At 41.8% G+C, this 15,052-nt stretch overlaps 2 protein-coding genes across 2 annotated transcripts; one reads left to right on the top strand and one right to left on the bottom strand.

The window, feature by feature from the left end:
• Positions 1-6,220, top strand: LOC112892562 (uncharacterized protein At2g33490-like). The gene is made up of 11 exons (XM_025959700.1): positions 1-343; positions 2,022-2,094; positions 2,192-2,269; positions 2,601-2,662; positions 2,783-2,851; positions 3,143-3,171; positions 3,255-3,462; positions 3,554-3,784; positions 4,321-4,374; positions 4,484-5,408; positions 5,974-6,220. The coding sequence occupies exons 1-11, from the start codon at positions 233-235 to the stop codon at positions 5,982-5,984; spliced, it is 1,851 nt and encodes a 616-aa protein (XP_025815485.1). The 5' UTR covers positions 1-232; the 3' UTR covers positions 5,985-6,220.
• Positions 6,221-6,428: 208 nt separating this feature from the next.
• LOC112892571 lies at positions 6,429-12,950 on the bottom strand. Its single transcript, XM_025959709.1, has 9 exons — positions 12,665-12,950; positions 12,163-12,325; positions 11,737-12,060; positions 11,410-11,644; positions 10,941-11,087; positions 10,723-10,847; positions 10,260-10,464; positions 7,104-7,351; positions 6,429-6,850 (listed from the first exon to the last, which is right to left on the bottom strand). The coding sequence occupies exons 2-9, from the start codon at positions 12,267-12,269 to the stop codon at positions 6,682-6,684; spliced, it is 1,560 nt and encodes a 519-aa protein (XP_025815494.1). The 5' UTR covers positions 12,270-12,325; positions 12,665-12,950; the 3' UTR covers positions 6,429-6,681.
• Between the last annotated feature and the right edge of the window lie 2,102 nt (positions 12,951-15,052).

Below are 15,052 nucleotides of genomic sequence, written 5' to 3'. Positions count from 1 at the left end.
CTCTCTCTCCCGAGTGGGCTAGCTATTTTTAGCCTTCCATAATCCAGACTCCAAGGCAGCGGCGGAACAGAGGATCGGGGAGAAGAGGAGGAAGGAGAAGGAGGCGGCAGCGCCGCGACGGCGAGTCACCGTTCTCATTGCAAGGAGGCCGGCGGCGAGGCGGAAACGAGGCAACGGGTTGCGGAACCATCGCGCGCGGCGTCGGGGGCGCGGTAGTGCCGCCGGAGGGGGAATGAAGTCGCCATTGCGGAGGCTGCGGGGCTTCGGCCACAACCACCCCAAGGAGCGCAGGGGCCACCAGCCGCCGCCGGCCAAGCTCGACGAGCTCGTGTGCGCCAGCCAGGTCCGTGCTCTCTTGCCCGTATCTTCCCCTCTTTCTCCTGGCTGCTACTTCTGGGTGAACTTTCGGGATGTGATTTTCGTGGCCCGTGATGCATTCGGAGCCAAAACTGGATCTTGGGAGGCATAACATCCTCTGAATTTTTCTCCTTTTCCGGTTTTGGCAGCTTAAATTTTCGTGCGGTTTTCGGGGTGGAGCGTGTTGCTAATTTCTTGGTTGGTGTCAGTTTTCGATCATCGGTTAGGTATTTAGGTGCGGAATGAATGATCGAACGATAGAATTCCGATTATTCGGCCATTCAGCGCAACTGATCAAAAATTTCCTTTTAATTGGAAATTACCTTTTGTGGAATTAGAATTTTTACCAAAGAATTGCCGGCGCTAATTCATTGGTTCATGGCCATGCGTACACAATTTTAAAATTAATACTTCCGAGGAGCAACTCAAACTCCAAGAGATTCTGTATCTTTCCTTATTGTTATTATTTGCTAGGAATAGAGATTTTGATGGAAAAATACCCTCCAACAGCTTCTCTAAGTGGTTATGCACATGTAGCCATCCTCCATTCCGTATTTCTCGCTAGCCAAAGATAGATAATAAAAATAGCTTTCTAAAATGCCCACAGGATATAGAAAAGTCACTGGAGAGTGAAAATATATAGAAAAGTTACTGGAGAGTGAAAACATATAGAAAGCGATTTTTATGAAAAAGGCTGGAGAGTGAAATTTAGAAAGACTCGCAGATACCACGGGAAGTACTTCTTAGTTTGTAGAGGGAAAAAAATTATGCCAACAGTTTTGGCATCAAAATATCATGCACAATTTTTTTAAGGAGAAACAATAATATCGCTTAAATTTATATTCTCTTTAATTCAAGTAGGAGTTTTTGTTTTTTCAAGTCAAAGTATCTTTTGGGTAAGGTAGTTGTTAGGTTCTAATCCATGAAAAAGACTTGCAACCCCTTTACGTGTCTGCTCGGCATCAACTTGGTGTTTTGGGGCTCGGTTCTCTGCTGGTCAAAGTCTTCCGAAGGAAACGTCCATCAGAGAAAGTTGCTATAATAAAACGCCAGCCATCCGACGTGATCTTGACCGGCGAAGACACGTTAGATCAATGGAGACGGCAGCGTTGCTTCGGTATCAGCATGAGTCTTCCCGTCCGTCGTATGAACGCTTGCTCTGCAACACGACGCATTCCGTTCCGGATGCCGCGTGATGTGGGCTGCTCGGACGCTACGCTGTTTAGACCAAGGATGATAATGATGCTATATAACAAAAGCGTGTTTCTGTCTTTCTGAGGTAGACATGCAGTGTTTTGACAAATTTCTGAAAATTGCTCCTGTTGAGCTATCTTTTTTCAGTAATACCATGGAAGATCATAAAAATAAATATAACAGTGGAGAAGTAGTCCCAACCTGCTTTGTTGGTGAATCAGCTGCTGCACTTGCCATGATAATGCAGAATTTCATCAAGTATTTGCCGAGTAACAATGGCACCAGCAGGCACTTGTTCACTCTGATATTAACCATACTTTAGACTAATCTAATCTAATTGTTGCAACCGCCAACCTGCCACACTGCTAGGACATGTCCAATTTATTCTGAGTATGAGAATAAAACTATCAGACTTTCGGTAATGTTGCCTTATTATTGACTCTGAAGCATGGTTCTCAATTTCTTTGCAGGAGGTGGAAGACATGAGAAACAGCTACGATGGCTTGATTTCAGCTGCAGCCGCAACAACAAATAGCGTATATGGTAACTGATGGTCTTACTTCAGATATTGAATTCCTTGCAAATGCTCAGTTGTGTTGTGTCCCTATGTTCATAACTGAGAGCTTGTTGGTCTATGCAGAGTTTTCAGAGGCTCTCGAGGAACTTGGAGGTTGCTTTCTCGCGAAAACTGCACTAAATGGCGATGATGATGATAGTGGTAAGAACATCCAAATTTTGGTGTAACAGATAGTAAGCCACGCTTGGGCTGCTGGAGGCATCTTTGACAATGACAACATGCTAAGCCATCATGGAAAGTCACTGAATAAATCATAGCGACTTCCGCCATATAAAACTAGATTACAGGATCTTTCCTAAAATATACACTAGGATGATGCCATTTTCTAGAAGTACCCTTTGGACCAAACTAATTAGATCTCTAAGCAGCTGATTTTGCTATATTTCTTGTTCATGGTACAACTTTGGTAGTTTTAATGTCTAATTTTTTATAAAACAAACTTAGTGGTATATTAATTCTCTCTTTCCTACAGGTAGAGTGCTGATGATGCTGGGAAAGGTCCAATTTGAATTACAAAAATTTGTCGATACTTATGTAAGTTCCTTTTGCTGTTATGTTGGATTTTGTATGGAAATGCTTGAAAAATCATATTTTTTTAATTGTTCTTACTGCATTAAAATATGTGACCCTGACATGCTTGCATTGGTTATCCAGCGCTCAAATATCATTCATACAATCACAACCCCATCGGAGTCTCTTCTCAAGGAGCTACAAACTGTAGAGGTTAGGTCTATGAAATTTACATTTAGATTTGTACAATTATGTATTTTGATTCAATCTGCAGATACTAGCTGCTTGTTACCAACTATCTAGTAGGATGGTTTAGAAGATTGTTGATCATATTATATCATATTGTTTGGAGGATATTTTCTGTAAATAAGAACGGGGAAACAATTAGCCCCTGTTTTGAAGAGGGCATTGCTCTGAGAATTTTTTGGATTCTGATCAACTTCATTTTTTTTTCTGTAAGATCCTGACATGCTATACATTATGTTTTTTTTCATGACGATACAGGAAATGAAGCAGCAGTGCGACATGAAAAGGTACAAACACAGCTCAATTCAATTTTTTTTCTCGCATTTATGATTGATACTTTTTTACCAATATTTTTTTTCTTTCATCACAGAGAGGCATATGAAGCAATGAGGGCATCTTATAGGGCAAAAGGAAGGTCAAGGCATTCCAAAATTGAATCATATTCTGCAGAGCAACTGCAAACTTCTTTCGCTGAGTACCAAGAAGATGCAGCACTGTTCATATTTCGCTTAAAATCATTGAGGCAAGGGCAATTTCATAGTCTTCTAACACAGGCTTCTCGCCATCATGCTGCTCAGGTAGGTTTACTCTTTATCCGTAAGGCTGTCAAATTGGCCCTAGAATTGGTGACATATAACCTAACTATCGTACTGTTCTTTCAACTTTTAGCTAAGCTTTTTCAGGAGAGGGTTGAAGTGTCTTGAAGCACTCGAACCTCATGTAAAAGCAATAGCTGAGAAACAGCATATTGACTACCAGTTCAGTGGTCTTGAGGATGATGTATCTGACAATGGAGATTACAGCTCTGACCAGGATGATTGCAGTGACGGAGACCTTAGTTTCGACTATGAAATAAATGACAAGGATCAAGATTTTCTTCCTTCTAGAGGTTCAATGGATGTAAGTTCTATGGTTCATATTTTGGTGTGCTTTTTATGTAGCTAGCTGCCTCTTACCTTCAAGTGCCAAACAATTAATGTTGTCCACTCTTGATCTCACAGAATAACCCTGTAAATAAGCATTGTTTCTAGCATTTCGAAGTAGATTGATGTGTCCTAAACTGATTTGACTCCAGTTTCACAGTTTGCTGTCTGAGCTGATTACAAGAACTAATATGGCCTCAGAGACTAGTTTAAAAAAGAGTTGTTATTCATGGGTTCACCACTTCTAGATGAATTGTTGTTAGATAACATGATTTTAATGAATGATTGATAATATGAGTTTCAGCCTATTAATCAAATTTCTAGTTTTATCATTTATATTTTCTACTTCAGAAAATAAAAAGTATTGCTGTTGTGATATTTTTCCTGATCTATTTCTTGATACTATACTTCTCGCTTGCATTGTTGTGTTTTATTTTTTTCTGTAAAATGAAAAATAAATTCCAATGATTTGCATTGTCTTTTTTTAATTTTTTCTATAATTATTGTGCACAGTTGGATAAAAGAGATGTGACAAATTCCCCACAGCCAGTAAAAGAAAGCAAGCAGGTATGATTCTACTCAGTGCGTAGACTATAAGAATTTCTTGATGCTTAACTAGTTATAATCAGATCGGGGGCATATTCTTAAGATAATAATGCTGTCCTCTTAAATGCAGGAAGAGATCAAACAAATCAAGGGTGATGTTATAACTCCACAAGTGAAGCCTGAGTTTAACACACATTCAGCACCAATTCTTGCTGGCAATTTACCAGATCCATCCGAGAGGTTTTGGCAAATGAAGCCATCTTCAGCCAAACATTCGTACAAACTCCCAACACCAGTTGATGACAATAACGTCAGATCAGTAGGTGCTCACAGAACACATCATTCACAACTGTTTGAAAGTAAACCTCATGTTGCGACGAATTTGTGGCATTCATCTCCGTTGATTAAGCCGAGTGGCCATGTGAAAATGCCATCAAGTACCGAGGGGATATCGACATTCTCCCAGTCAGTTTCTGATTACAAGAAGATGAAGATGGAATCTTGGTCTGGTCCAATTCCAAGCAAACCAGGGTTAAGCAAGCCATCTTCTCTGAATGATCGCAGGTCACCCATGACACAACATCATGCGATGCCAGGAAATCCACAAAGTCATTCTCGGCAGCCATCATCTGTGTCCCCAAAAGTGTCCCCCAAGATGTTGCCACATCCAACAAAATCACCGAAGATCAGCGAGCTTCATGAGCTGCCTAGGCCTCCAGCCAATGTGGAGTCCCTAAGGCCTTCTGGCTTGGTCGGTTACTCTGGTCCTCTGGTATCAAAACGTCAGACTCAAATTCCTGCAGCACCAGCCCGGGCATCACCGACTGCATCACAAACCCCCTCGCCACTTCCACTACCGCCTGCTACCCTCACTCGCAGCTATTCCATACCCTCAAACAGCCAGAGGATACCCATCATCACTGTGAATAGATTGTTGGAGGTTAGAAATAGCAGGGAGGGCAGTGATATTTCTTCCCCTCCACTCACTCCTTTGTCGCTGACTGATTTGTCCCAGCAGCAAGCAGCAAAAACAAGTAGCACAAGGATTATGAAGGGTAAGTAATTACTGACACATGATGGATTCCCATCACATTTCATTTCTAAATCTCTTGCCTGCTTCAATTTAAAGTTCAGTTCCCTTTTTTTTCGCAATTTAGACCATGCAGAAGTTGTTCCTGGAGTTTTATGCGTGATATTAGTTATTCATGATTGTTTCCAAGATTGGTATGGGCAACTTTCAGTTAATTTGAGCTCAGCACTCCCTGTTGAGAACAAAAAAAAAATTGTGAAACTTTATTATCTCGAAAGTGGTGGTTGTGTTCTTTCACTAAAAAATAACAGGAAACGAATTTAACACACAAATTGGAGCATTAAGTGTAATTGAAGAATGACAGTACAAAATACCATTGGACTAAATGATGCTAGGGTTTTACTTTTTAAAAAATGGAATTCTATTAGAATATCATTGGATTTTCAAAAAATGGAATACTATTGGACTACGCTATTTGCATGAATTTGAACACGTGCTACTGTGCCAAAGAATCTAGGTCTTAGTTGTGCAGCTCTTTGCATATGATCTTTTGCGATGAATCATCTAATAATCTTCACTTTTCCTTGCAGGAACCTTGTGACACATACCAGCTAAATGCAGACTGATTTTAGACGATTTTGTATGTAAGTAGTGACGTATTGTAGGTTCATATAATCATATTCATGACATTCTTTCATTGTACTGTCTGCGTTGTGAATGAAAAGGACGCAAAAGTAATGTACTTTGATCATGTAATGCAAGAACATTGAACCTCCGGTTCAGTTTTCTGCACTAGTTGTCAGATGAAAGGGCTGCTTTCTCAGTTTTTTTTTTCAATTTTTGGAATAGTATTTTGTTCATTTGTTAAGATTACTGGAATTTGGTCGACAAATGTATGGGTAAAGTGAAATGAAAATTCTGTACAAAATATGATGCATGCTGGTAATGTACGTTGCCCTTTCCATTACGTGTCAACAAAAAGGGGCTAGGACATTTATTCAGTGGAAAATACATTGCTTTTACCGCCTGTTTTGAAGATTTCAAAGGATTCCATAATTCCAGTAATTCTCAGATTTCCCTATCATTGTTCAATCTTTGAGGAAATCAATAGACTTTCTTACAATCAAAACACAAGACAACAAAATGAAAAAATGATGGCCTTCTCAGGGTGATAAATATATCCAGTTCAGTCTAACAGTCAACAAAACTGAATAGAGATTACAGGAGTCAACAGTCGATCATTCAGTACCAGCAGAGTGCCAGGGAAAGAAGTCAAAGAGTCAAAAACTGGTAGAAGCTCATCTCCAGCCGAGTGACTGTCTAATCCCTGAGAAAATCAGTCCCAGTGATCTTCCAATCATGGACACCCAGAAGTAGGACACTGCAGCGCTCACTTTACTGACAGCAGCCCTTATGAAGGGCATGGCAATATCTGACAGCTCTAAGAACAGGCTGAAGTAGTACCTCCTGCAGTTGAAGAGTACAATTTTATTTTTTCCTAGTTCAGTTATAATACAAATGACAAAATTAATCCAGTTATCTCAATGAGAATGTCTATCTGCAAATTTAGTCACAGACTCACAGGTACAATACCTTTTAGTAACACAAAATGGATCTGTGGCACTACTCTAAAGGTACTATCTACTAATGCAGGTGGCATGTGAAATATTTCGATTCTCACGAAAAAAATAAGATGGATTGTGAAGGGGCTTGGGCATACCATCCAGTCAAAGCTCTTAATTCCTTTGTCCTTCTTGCTGGAAGGGAAAATGGGCTGATGTTAACATAGTCCAGAAGAGCAGGCACACTGGGGTTTCCGAATGCAAGCTTCCACCAATTTGTCCTCTCAGCTTGATTATCTGCTGGTTTTCCACATTTTTTTCTACATAGAACGTATAGCTCAAACCTGTCCTCGTACATTGAAACAACTGAATTGAAGTATTGGTGCAGCCACCAATTAGTTGCCACCTTCCAAGAAATAAGAGGGATTAGCAAGGAATTGACAAAACCTAATGGTGCATGAACATTTGAATACAAAGATATCCTCAAGCAATCCAAAATTTAAATGCATACGCATTGTAAACCTAGACACATTACGCAACATCACAAAATGGGGAGAATTCAAAGAGAGAATGAATATCTAGGAATTAGATTACCCATGCTTTATCCTTTCATGCCCACTCGAATAAATTTACACCGAATGGCGGTTATAGCTGAAAATAAAACTTTTCAGGTAAAAGTATAGATGGGGGCACACCGCAATTTAGACCTCCATCCACCTGTGCTACAGTTGATATCTGCTATTTTCGTGTAAACAAATGCTCATTAGTTATAAGAAGACTGGCTATAGTGAATATTACAGTGTTGATTATATGAGAATACTATATACGAATAATGAATTTCCCTGAAAAAAGAGAACAAATCCACCTCCAAAACCCACTTTGTGGCGTCAAGGAGTGTAGCACTCGGTTAGTCGGTTATTGGCGGTCGAGCGGATGGCCTCGATCTGCTGCTCGGTGAAGGCCATGACAGCCTCGCGCCCCTCCAAGGCCTTCTCCATCTGAATAAAGACCTCGCGGGTAGTAAGCATGATAGAGTCAAGGTTGACGCAGGACTCCCGGGCCCTCAAGCTGCTTGCCACAAGAGGATAGCTCAACTTCGCGGCGTTCAAGGGCGTCGGACCGAACTTGCAGCTCCGTCACCCGGTGTTGGACGGCCTCTTGCCGAGTGGTGATCGTCTCCTCGCGTGGGCCCAACTCCAGCTCACAGAGATCCGCTTGTTCTGAGTGCAAGGCTAAGTCGCGCTCAAGCTCCGCTAGCTCTTGCTCTTGCCTTTCCCCCTCTTTTGCACGATGAGTCGCGTCCTTCTGTAGGGCCCCCGTGTGTGACACTGGGTGGGGTGAGTCGTAGATGGTCCCCCGCCTGACTCCGAATCCCGCTCCACCCGCGGGGACAAATCCTGCTAGTGACGGGCCCATGCGCACTTCGGGCTGCCCCTTGGCAACAGCTAGGACCGAGAATGGCCTACGGGCTTTGGGCGGCCTAAAGAAATAAAAAAGAGAAAAGTCTAGATTATACCCTCGAACTATCACAAAAGTTCGATTTTCAACCTTCAACTACAGAATCGGATAACGAGAGCCATCCAACTGTCGAAACCGGACAAGTTTGACCCTTTGAGTGGTTTCAAAAACTAATTTATTTTTAATAACAAACAATCGGATTATTATGATAGTTCGAGGGTGTAAAAATGGAGATGCGATGAGCCAAACGCAACACCGAAGGGAGAAGGTGATAGCAGAAGATGGCAAGGGGACTCACCGGGTCTTGCGCCCTACGAACTTCCAAGCCGAGGGTGGAAACTGGAACCCTGGCGCCACCTCCTTCTAGGCAGGCTGGCTCCCTCAACTCAACTGCTTGGGCGCAGTTCTGACGCACCACCGCCAGAACTCTCGCCTGTTGGCCCTACACCTGCTGACGAGATGGCCAACTCGTAGCAAGGAAGAAGGCGGAAGTTCTGACGCACCACCACCAGAACTCCCGCCAGTTGGCCCTACACCTGCTGACGAGCTGACCAACTCGTGGCAAGGAAGAAGGCAGAAGAGGCCACGGCAAAGATGAGAAATAGGAGGGGCTTAGCGCTTGAGGCTGCTTCCTCTTTCCTTTCAAGTCCCCTTGTTCTTGTGTGCTGCTGGCACTGTCCCTAGGCCCGGGCAAGTCTTCGCCACCTTAGGGTCCCTCAGTTCCCTCTCCCTCCTCGAGCATCCCCGGGATGGTGATCCCCAGGGACCGCAACGATCCTAGTGTTGCGGCAATCTCCTAAGCGTCGAACTTGAGGAGCGCTTGAGGATGGCCATCCGAATCCTCTTGTCGGGGAGGTTGCTGAGGCCGACATTGTTGATCTCGAGGCTGATGGACAGGAGGGCTACCATCATCCTGGAATTGAAGTGGCCTGCCTCACCAATGTAGGTTAGGATAAAGTCACCCGGGCTGGTGTACCACCAAGCTTCTCAGCAGGACTAGGCGATGGCGGAGGAAGTCACCCATACACCCATGTCTCACCCACATGCCCATGTCTCGACGGCGGCCCGAACCTGTCTAAATCCTTGCATCCCCAAGCTCGGATTCCCTAGCCGGGTAAGGGTGTTCTCCACCCGGCCCTCCCCTTGCCCCGAGGCCAAATCCAAAAGGGGCCTGACCAAGTCCCCACTTTCAGCTCTCATACACCGACAACGCGTATGCTTGGTTAAAATCTGGATAATGAGTTGTGTATGTGTGTGTTTGTAAGGGCTCTTACCCCTTTTTCTTCCTTTTTTTTTGAACCGAGGACACCCCCGTTTCCATTACTTGAACGGAAATACCAGTAGTTTGTACAGCATAAGGCGAAAGGGAAAGAAGGGGGGTAAAAGCAGTACAAGTTTCAAAGGGGAAAAGATAATGATAAGTAGCTTTCCTGCGTGTTCATGTTCGGGGAAAAAAATAAACTGTTGCCGCTGATACTCCTAGCACTAAGCACAAATGTGTTCCTCAAGGTGCAGTCAACAGTAAGCTTCCAAGGTCCAAATATGAGTACTTGGAAAATCCAATGCCTAAAATGGCATCAATTCCCAATCAATTATAGCCGGTAACAAGAGGAAAACCATGGTTTTTTCATCATTGGAACAATAGGTTCAGTTTAAATTAGAAGTTAAATTACATGTAAACCTAGAAGATTTTCCGATTGCTCTGGCGGGATTTGGGCTTATGAAGTAAATAAGAGGAAACAGTTCACATGATCTTATTTAAAGCACATTTGAATAAGAAAAAAGAATATGTCAAAGAACTGGAGGAGTACAATAATAAAGGAAGAAACAAGACATGTACGATCCACAATTATTACCTCATTACGCAGCTTTTGAAGCTCTCTGGTGGACAGAGAACACAGACCTAAGCTGGAACTGACAATTTCAGTAGACATATCACCATCAACGGACATAAGCTCCAGGTAAATGCTAGCAATCACATCAGCTAAGGAAATAACCAGGTCCTCCAAAATTCGTGCTCCATGTTCAGCAAGAAATTTAGCATCAAAATAGCTGTCAGACCTGCCATCAGGAAGTATCAGGATATGGATGTTGCTATGCACTTCAGAAAAGGCTATTATTCAGCAAACGGCAAAAGAACAAAGTAAGTCTAGACAATTGTTCGTGCAGTTTTCAAAATCAAAACTAAATTGAAGAAAAGGGGTAAAAGAGCCCCAACAGAAACAAAACCAACCCGCACAAACAAACTCACACACGATCAAAATCAAAAGAAATTGAACCGGAAAAGTTGCTACAAGGATCAAGAATGTCATTTAGTACCTGGCAGAACCAAATCTTAGGAAAAAGAGCAGATCCAAATAGAGTTCAGATTTCCCAAATCTGTTAAACCTCTTGAAGATCCTATCATCCTCCTTTACTTTGCTGCTTATCATCTTCATAAGTTTCTGGAACATAAAAGAATATCTGTGATTTGGGGCATATTCGATATGGAGGAATAGACAAGGACAACGCTTCAAAACAGTAAATTAGTAACATACTTCATTGATTTGGCCATTTTCCAAGGCCTGTTCTTCTTCAATCCATTTGACAAATACTGGTTGAATCAAACCATCTATCAACGTAGTTGATACTTGCAACCACCTGATTTCATCGTCAAGTTCGGAACTTCCTGAGATGTTTCTTACCTGCATGATATCAGACCAACTGAAAACAAGTCAACATAGTTAATTCTAATATATTCAAAAGTTTATAAGAATTGAGTCAAATGTTACTGTGGAGGAAAAAAATATTTATACTGGTTATACTTATAGAATATAATGCACAATCATAATAAACTCAGAAAAATAGACAGAGAATATCATGTGACTTGAGCCAAGAAAAATCAGCAAGAGGAGAGTACTAATACCCTCTTTTAGTTGAAACCAGCTCAGATACTAACTTATAATAAACTAAGTGAGTATACATAGGCAATCCCAGTCAAACAAAGAGTTGTGGTTTGCCTCTTGCCTCCATTTCCAGGAGCTGAAATGTGATCAGAAGAAGCCGCAACCTGGGACCACCATGAATGGCAAGCATACTCAAAGGATAGTTTTTTCTCTCACTCCTGAGTTCATCCTCTCTGCTATCCAAACTGGCATCTTGAACATTTGCTTGTAAGGCTTCAGATAGTTTAGCTCTCACTTCGCTCCACATTTGCCTGGGGTCAAACCCAGTGTTCCTTTCAGGCAAGACTTTTAGGTCCCTAAACTTGCAAAAGCGAATTGCATTAGTATTCATTTTTCCAGCTAAGCCACCAGTCTGATATATAAGTAAATATTATGCAGCTAGTCTTACCTACCAGAATCAGAGGGGCTTGGTTCTGTAATTTGTTGATTAATATCCTGATTTCTGGCATGAGGAGATGTCCGCCCAGAAGGTACAACTCCAGCCAAACACGCAAAAAGCATGCTGATAGTGAGAAGAGCTTCATCCGAAATCAGCATTGAACTTAGTGAAACCATGCTCTCAGAATCCATCAGCGACTGCAAGCGAAAACATTTAACTGAAGTTTCCACCCTGTGGCCCTTGCCATGAAAATCAAGATGAGAAGATGCAGAACTTCTCCATTCTCTTGGTGCTTTGGACTGGAACGGAAGGTGAATGTTGTGGGTGTTGTTCCTGAAAGCACAGATGAATTAGAACCTAGCAATTTGAGATGAACAGGATTTCTATGAAACAGAAAGATAACCTCGATTACAAAACTTGCAGAGACAAACCAACCTCTTTGGCGTCCCAATCAAAACACTCCTTGGGTAGAGCTTGCTGTTGGACTTGGTCCACCTCCCTCGGCACTGACCTCTCAGTGCTGCCAAGGAACACTCAGCCATTACTAGAGTTACTAGCTAATGTCTCAGAGTATCACAAAGGTGCACACGGAGCATTCCTGCATGAGAGAATAAGGATGAGAATTCGTAGCGAAAAGAGAGTCATCGCTGAATCTTACTACATTAGCACCAGAGGCGGATCCAGTATAGAACACGGGTGTGCATATGTACACCCGATAATTTTTTTTTTGCAAAGAATCGAAGTTACAGAATATAATACATGTATATACAATTCAGGAGCGGACCGAGCATAGGACATGGGTGTACACCAATAATTTTTGCAAACGAAATAGAAGTTAGTAGGAAATACATTGTATCTGGATTGTATATACATGTTTTGTTAGGGTCTGAGGTGCTCCGTCTCGCACAGCAGCAGGAAAGAGAAGGGGCGGGCATACCTGGTGGATGCTTGTCGCCGGCAAAGGGCTGGGCGAAGACGTGACGAATGACGCCGCCGCTCGCCCAGTCGTCGCGCCAGGGAAGGAAGACCAAGGGAGGAGAGAGTCGGAGAGAAGGGAAAGGGGGGAAAGAAGCAGAGCGAGATGAGCCCGAGGCACTGAGCGCTGAGGGTAGGGCTGTCAATGAGCCGAGCTCGAGCGAGCCTCCCACCTCCAGTCGATAGCATCCCGAGTCGAGGTCGATCTGAGCCTGATCCCGCCGAGCCTACAGCCAAGCTCGAACTCCCTTCACGATAAGGTAGCTATGGTTTGAGCTCGACTTGAATAGGCTGGTCTACTGCAGATATGTTAGAAGAGAAAAAAAAAATTCTTGCAAGGCCGACAGAGTGACTTGACAGTAGATAGAAATTAAATACGGCTGGGTGCATATAAACTTCTGCGTCTGTACTGTTTTTGAAAAAAATTATATATGGCACCGATAATGGACGATAAGAGTAAGACATTAGAAGAAACGAGTACACTCCAGTATAACGAGCAAAATCCATCGATAGAATAAATTAACTGGCTACTCACCCTATGAAAAATAGTGCTGTATATGGTCATGAAAATTTTGGAACAAGACATTAGAAGAAACAAAGAAGACAAATTATATGAAAGTGACTTGCAGAGTCCTTCCGTCTTAGCCAAATAAATCCAAGAGCTTTTTATTCATCTTGTGGCCGTCATAGTCTTAATTTGGCACTATATACATTGCAAAGTCTTGGCGTGGAGCAACATAACTTTTTGGAGTTATCCAATTCGCCTGTACAACATTTGCTAATTCTACAAAAAACTGGAAAATTCTTAATGATAACATAAAGTCTATGTCATCTACTCTAGGAGAGTCATCTTGAAAGTGTTAAGGCTATAACGTTTTGGATCCTAGAAATAAGTGAGGCTTTACTGCAGGTGGCTGAAAGTGATGATGACCACTAAAAATTAGTGAAGCTAAATCGTTAGCAGAAAATGAACTTGATAGCTTTGAATTTTTAGTGGCAAGAACCATCAGGTTTGATATACTGTTCTGCTATTAATTTGATCAGCAAGCAGCTACATAAAAATAATATGCTTATTCATATTGCAATTGAGCCTGTACAGGGACTGATTTCCTTTTTCAAAAAATATAGAGAAATAGGCTTTTCAAAAGCACTGGAAACCACAAGAGAAATTGCAATTAAGATGAATATTCATCCAGAGTTCCTCCCCAAGTGTAAAATCAAAACAAAACGACAATTTGATGAGGTTGCAGATGATGTATCCAATGTTTAATATGAAGAGTCATTTCAGATCAGTTATTTCTTTTATCTGTTATTGATCAAGCTATATTTTCACTTAGCAAGAGATTTCAATGATATCAAGGGTATGAAAAAGTTTTTGGTTTCTTGTTTACTTTAGATAGACTACGATCCTTTGATGATAATAATTTGAGGGTTGCTTGTATCAATCTTGAGAATGCACCTAAAAGTGGAGAACATAAAGATATTGATGGACAGGAATTGTTTGCGGAGTTAATTATCATCCAAGATTTACTTAAGGAATCTATGGGTCCTGTTGATATTTGAAGTTTCTGAAGAAGCACCCCTTCTTATCCTAATATTGTTATCGTATACAGAATTTTGCTAACCGTTCCTATGACTGTTGCATATGCAGAAGAAAGGAGCTTTTCTAAACTCAAGTCGTTGAAATCCTATTTCGTGAAAGTGTGACTTAGTTTTATAGGGCTGGTCTATTTAGCTCGCAGCGAGCTAAATAATATCCAACGCGCACCGCCGCTTTTGATCGGAGCTCCCATGAGCACTTGCGGTCAAAGTTTTTACTCCGTTTCAGTATGTGTAGTAAAAATCAGGAAGCCTCCTAATTGCGTGTCCATTTTAATGCTCTCGAGATATACATCTAGAACTCTGCGGCTCCGGCGTGTCTGCAGCTCTGACGGAACTCCATCGGACACTCGGGACAGTAAAAGTCGTTGTTTTCATGTTGTGAATGCAAAAATCGTTTGGACGTTGGCTTGCATTTGCATGCATGTTTGAGAGAGAGAGAGAGAGAGAGAGAGAGAGACTGCATCCATGCAAAATTGAAACGTGATTGCAGGATATGCATTTAATCCCTAATTCACAACGTTGACCAATACTATTTATAGTATGAGAGAATTCAGATGGAGTTACGACTTGCATGCCTGGAGTAATTATTCATAGAAAAAAGTAGTTAAACATGGAGTAATTAATCTGACTCAATTTTATTTTGTAGAGTGAATGTACTATATAGCCAGCCAAAGGAGAGGAGTAATTAGATATCGGAATAAGAATTAATTTGTAAACGAAGCAGTAATTTTCTATGCGAAACGAGGAG

The sequence above is a fragment of the Panicum hallii genome, chromosome 1 (assembly GCF_002211085.1).
Source record: "Panicum hallii strain FIL2 chromosome 1, PHallii_v3.1, whole genome shotgun sequence".
Classification (NCBI taxonomy): domain Eukaryota; kingdom Viridiplantae; phylum Streptophyta; class Magnoliopsida; order Poales; family Poaceae; genus Panicum; species Panicum hallii.
Note: the sequence above shows the minus strand (reverse complement) of the source record. Positions and strands in the feature narration are given on the sequence as shown.